The following is a 6,053-nucleotide window of genomic DNA, read 5'->3' on the forward strand; positions in this document are numbered from 1 at the left end:
AATGTAAAGCAGAAAAGCATTGTGAGCTGCAGAGTTAGAGTAGCTACGCCAGATGCCAGACCTGCTATCAATTTAAATATAATTACACAGCACTCTCATCCATGCATATAACCTCTCCTTCTGTGCTCATTTATCATTTAACAGAATTTGAGGAAAAAAAAGTAAAATTGAACACTTACTTGTGGATCAATTTCTATCATGGTGAGGGATATTTAGAGAAGAGGAAATGGAATTTATGTTCTAAAGCCCCATTAATAATAATAGCTTGGAATATCTACAGATTCCATGTGACACTTTCATTAATATCCTTAGTGCTTTTAAATGATTTATTGAACTGCAGTATATCACACCACAGTATGCATGTCGTCTTTGAATTTTCCTTTTTTGTCCAGGTTGGTCAGGAACTTATTTCATGTTGAACTTCTGTGTGTTGTTGATAACATGGGCTTTTTCAAATCCCATTTGTAGCCCAAACTTTCACTAATATTTACACAGTACACTGTACATAAATCCTAGATGTGTACAGGAAGAGTGGATCTGTTTTGTAAAAAGCAGCCATACAGTAGTTTAGCCGGCAAGTTCTGATCAGCAGAGACAGATTGCACAGCAGAGCAAAGATAGAGGAGGAAACAGGGTGGAAAAAAGCTAAATTTGCTGACAGAATCAATTTTTGGTTTAAATGAATTAAAAGGAAAGAGAAGCAGGGAAAGGGGGGGATTGAGAATGTGTTTTACTTTCACCAAATGAGCCTATAAAACCTTTAAATGCAGCAATAAATAGACTCAAACTGCAACGGTAGACATAAGAAGATATAGATTTTAATATCTTTATAAACATTTTTGTACTGTTGTTCTCTGATGATAACTTACTGAACAATTGAATTATGGCAAAGAAAGAAGATGAGTAGGCATACAGTAGAACAAGAAAGAGTGAGGTGAGGAATTGTGCATTGACAAATAAAAGGTTCTAAAAAATATAACATGAAAAATACGTAAATAAACAAATCACCAGAAAATCAAAAATCGAAAGGCTCCCCCTGACGGGAGGAGCAGAAAACCCTGTTATCATCATTGATGTCACTTATATTGTTTTTCTCATAGTAATACAGTAAATGATTAATATCAGCACTGCAAGAAGTCCTCCATTGTCTCCATTGTTACTGTTACAGTTCACATCATTGATACAAACACCATCTTATCGGTAGATTTAAGGGAGGCACAAAAGCTCCAGAAGTACAGCAAGATGTCCCGTAATTGTCCATCTGTCAGTCTGCATTGTGCCGCATTCCCTTGTTACTTCAGAAGCGATTGTCTCGGTCTTGGATCCTCACATCCATGGACAATCACGTCAGTTAATTAGGAGGCATAATTCTCTCTGCATGATCCCTGTTTTGCCATGCTCCATTCAAACTGTTTTTTGAATGTTTTTTTTTCTTTTTTTTCTTTTTTTTTTTGATCACGAGTCATTTAAGGTACACACACATTTTTTTCTCCAGTCTTGTTCTTGTATTCCTTTTGAAGTTCGGTAATTAAGAAAAAAATGCGTTCCTCATATTCTCAATGAGGAAAGTATGCCCTCGCTGAGGAGGGATCAGTTCAGCACAACCTCACTGGGAAACTGAGAAAGCCCCATCTGACCCTCGACCTCTAAGGCTCCTGTTGGCCCTGCAGCAGGGATCCATCTCTAGGTCCATTTTGTGTCTTAGAAAAATCAAATGAACAACATCTGACACGAGATATAGACAGACTCTTCAATATTCACAGCTTGATCTCCCAGAGACACACAGTTTTTCCAAGCAAATGAAAATAGCGCATGGCAGTCCTCGTCGTCTTGAGACAATTAGCAGCTTATTATTCAGTTGCACAGGAGGAGAAAAGTGGAAATGAAGATAGAAGCAGAGTTGTGTGCAGAAATGCAATATGAAATACAGTTACATGGGCAGAAAGGGGTGGGGGTGGGGAGGGGTGGGGGGTTGCCCCAGTCTCTCACCTGTTAGAGTGTGTACCACTAACAAGGCTGAGTCCTTACCGCAGCCGCCTGGTTTCAATTCCAACCCGGACCCTTTGCTGCATGTCATCCCCTCTTTCTCTCTCCTTGCCTTTCCTGTCACTCTCTACTGTCTATCAAAAAAAAAAAAAAAGCAGAAATGTAAAATAAAAACATAAAAAATAAAATAGGCAGAAAGGTTGGAACAGCACCTGGAAAAAAAGCCTGCAATATGTAGAGAGTAGTTGTTGTGATTTGTTAGAGCTTCATGCGGTGTACGAGCTAACTGGTTGTTCTGTTTATGGCCTTGAAACACCTGTGGCTATAGATTTCCATTCTGTAACAAGAATGACACATTCTTATGTCTGACTCTGACACTAACAATTTATTGCCATGCTTACACTTTACCTCTGTTTATGAGAAGCACTCGCAGCTTGTTACGGACCAGCAGGAAGAATGAGAGCAAGATGGGGCCGATACCGAAGGCTTTTATGTGCTTTCATTTTGTTCCTTCCTGCTAATGATTTACAAACAGTGGACTGAAAATTAAAGCTGGACGGAGCGCTTGAAGACCCAGCTCATCTGTCTCAGAGCTAACTGGCTAAGAAGTTTTACTTCACTTGCTCAGTTATCTCTTGCTCTCTTTACACCAACTTTTGGTTATCCGAGCTCCAGTTGAGTGAAAAACCAAAGTTAAAAAAAATAGATGCCAGGACATATGAAGATGAAATCATACTGGCTTAAGTGGCAGTGCAAGCTTGGTCTGTATTCATCTTTTCATTCTCAGTCCCTCCAATTTTTGTGCTGTGAGTCTCTCTGTTGTAGATGTTTGATGCTTTGTTTGAGTCTGAACAGTAAAGCTCCCTACACAACATTTACACATATAATCACACTCACACACACATACATAAAAGACACACAGGCCTTGTAGTGCAGGAGCAAGAGAGGGTCTGAGGGCTGTGTTTTTTTTTGTGATTAGCATTTGCCAAACCCTCTGAAGGTCAGCGGAGAATATAGTCAATATTTGCTGTTATCAAGGCCACAAAGAGGGCGTAGACATGTAGTAAGGACTGGGATAAGGTTGCCCTATTGTTGGCTTGCTGAACCCCACTAGGGGGGCGAACAGTGGTCCGCGGAGTGCACTTGTGCTTCCTCCTTGTGACGGTGCCGTCTGGGGACGTGTGGTCATGTTTCCCCCCGTCTGTGAAATCTGGGGAGGAATCCTCCTTGTCTGCCATGACCTCCTTTGAGTGGTGAACCTCATTGTCACCCTTCCCCTTGCTCACCCTGTTACGAGGCTTTGTGCAGTTCCGAGAACGGCCGGGCCTCGAGGGGTGCACTATGTGGGTCTGCCCTCCAGACCCCACCGCTACACCGCGATTCATAGACGGATTCACCGTGCCAGATAAATTGTTAGTCTGGGCTCTGGACTCAGAGCTAGGAACAGTTGGTGAACAGTTGGGGAAGTCCTCCTTGCGCAGCTCTTTCAGGTCTTTCCCAACCATATTAGCCGGTGCCTGGCAACCCACCGAAGACGTTGAACCTCGGAAACGCTTCAACCATTCCCATAGCGACAGGGCTTTGCAGTCACATGACCACGGGTTGTCGTTGAGGCGCAGGTATTCTAGGGCGGGCAGCATGTCCAGGCACTGTCCAGACAGCTGTATCAGGGAGTTGTTGAACAGGTAGAGGGTGGTTAGACGTTTCAGGTCATGGAAGGCCAGGCGGTCGACCCACTCAATCTGGTTTTGGTGCAGAAGCAGTCGGTCCAGGGCTCGAAGGCCTCTGAAGGTGTTCTGGTTAAGGCTCCACAGACGGTTTCCATGCAGGAACAGGTGGCTCAGGTTGTGGAGGTCCATAAACGTGTCATCCTGCAGGAACTTCAGATGATTATCCTGAAGAGACACAGAGCATGCAATCACAAGATTATATATTACGCAGTGTTTTCAATCTAATATTATTGTATTGTATTACTGTAACTTAAATGTTTGTCTACACAGTTTGTGAGCCGGACACGCACACAGTCACGTTTGAACTATTGTTCTGAGCAACTGGACACAACATTGGAACAAATTAAATATTCACTGTGATCGTCCGTTCAAATTCAAAATTCTCATTCAGTGATAATGGCGTGTGTCTTGTACTCCAGTGGTGGGTGTTCTGTCTGACACATTTGCATGCCCTGTTGCCTTTAGTAAACAAGGCTATTGTTGTTATGTAACACTGGTGAGCAGTTCTGAATGGGTAATCTTGATATAATAGCATCTGAGCAATGTGTGGAACAGTGGAAGCATTTTGGATTTGATATCAAAAAATTATGGATGTGGGGAAGGTTGTTTGCTGTTGTAAAATGCAACAGCCTTACAATAAAATTAACTTGTCATTCATTTGAGGCAGCACTGCACATATACACTACATTTACTCTATAACATAGTTTAGGATTAGGCTACGTGGGATGTGTAAGAATGAATTAGGTATTAGTTTAAGTGACAGCCCTACGAGGGTCTTAGTGGTAAAATAAACCACAGACAAACTGTGAATGAAGTGTACCTGCAAGTAGAGATACTGCAGATTTCTGAGGCCTTGGAAGATGTTATTAGGAAGTGAACTGAGTCCACATCGGTACAGGTGTAGCGCATTGAGCCGACTCAGCCCGTGAAAGGTGTCTTCAGCCAAGGAGCGCAGGTGGCGGTTGTCTCCCAGATCCAGCTCCTCCAGCAGTGTGAAGCCGTGGAAGGTGGAGGGCTCGATGTACGTGATGTTATTGGAGTAGATCCAGAGAGTGACTGTGTTGGAGCTGAAGTGGCCCCGGAGTAAACGATGGATCTTATTGTTCTGTAAGAAGATGCGCTCACTGTCAGGAGGAATGCCTTCAGGGACCGACAGGAAGTTGTGGGCTTGGCAGGAGACGGTGCTGGGTGCAGTGTAGCAGATACAGTGACGAGGGCACGACCAGGAAAACTCGAGTCCACAGAGAACGAGCAGGAACTCAAGCCCGCAGCCTGCAGTGAGCACACACGAACACACACACACACACACACACACACACACACACACACACACACACACACACACACACACACACACACACACACACACACAGGGGTTGAGAGAGATTAGAGACATACATCACACACACGCACACACACACACACAGAGACGGGAAAGAAAAAGGAAAATGAATTAAGTGCATAATTCATTTTAACTTTAAAGTTGGAGTCAGTGACTTCTTGTCTAGTTCAAAACCTGAAAAGGAGAAACATATATACAAACAACATTATGCTAACATGCTAATGTGTAGCATTTTCTCTCTTATCAGTTCAGCTCATGGCACAGACCACACTACACACATATGGACCTTCTCTGTCACAGTTAGCAGGCCAAAATCTACTGAGTTCATTTAGGCCCACAGTGAGGAGTCTGTTGAAGAGAGCAAACAATGACACCTGCTCCAGTGAGTCACACGATGTCCCTGTCAGGCTGATTGGATCCCCAGTGCAACACTCTGATTGGACACACATGCAGCCATTTCATTTCCCCCTTCCAATATTCTGCCACCTTAGGGAGATGTGCTATTAAGAATCCAGTCCCTTCCCTGAGTCCATTGGCACTACTTTGCAGTGAGCGGAGGCTGTCATCAGTCCGTTTGTGTTGTTAAATGGGGCATGGAATGCTTATTTAAACTTGTAGTAAGCTTCTCTGAGGCGCTTTCTGATCAGTGACATGATTCCCCAGATCCTTGAGATGGGAGATGTGACTTATCCACAATCTCATCTGAAATGAGCACAACTCACCCCCCCCCATCATGAAAGTTCCATCTGACAACCCCTGGCTGTCTTCTGCTCAATTTATTATTCACAGCATAGCGGACGCCAGATTCACTGCCTCTAATCGATAGGCCTCTGTTGCCTTTTAACACGCCCTGTAATCCTGGCTCTTTTATGCTGGAAATTCAGGAGCTGCAGAATTACTCTCCACCAAGAGACAGGCGTATTTATCTGAATGTATTTTCTCGCCAAACTGTGGCTAAGCTGTGACATTCAGCGTCTGACTCCACTGACCTTTAA

The 6,053-nt window shown here is 43.5% G+C and overlaps 1 protein-coding gene across 1 annotated transcript; it reads right to left on the minus strand.

The window, feature by feature from the left end:
• Positions 1-2,181: 2,181 nt before the first annotated feature.
• rtn4rl1 (reticulon 4 receptor like 1) lies at positions 2,182-5,001 on the minus strand (the record flags this gene model as incomplete). The annotated part of the gene is made up of 2 exons (XM_022759724.1): positions 2,182-3,881; positions 4,537-5,001. Coding segments are annotated over 2 exons (1,359 nt in total), but the record flags the coding sequence as incomplete, so codon positions are not given.
• Positions 5,002-6,053: the final 1,052 nt, after the last annotated feature.

The sequence above is a fragment of the Seriola dumerili genome, unplaced genomic scaffold (assembly GCF_002260705.1).
Source record: "Seriola dumerili isolate Sdu_G_001 unplaced genomic scaffold, Sdu_1.0 BDQW01000330.1, whole genome shotgun sequence".
Classification (NCBI taxonomy): domain Eukaryota; kingdom Metazoa; phylum Chordata; class Actinopteri; order Carangiformes; family Carangidae; genus Seriola; species Seriola dumerili.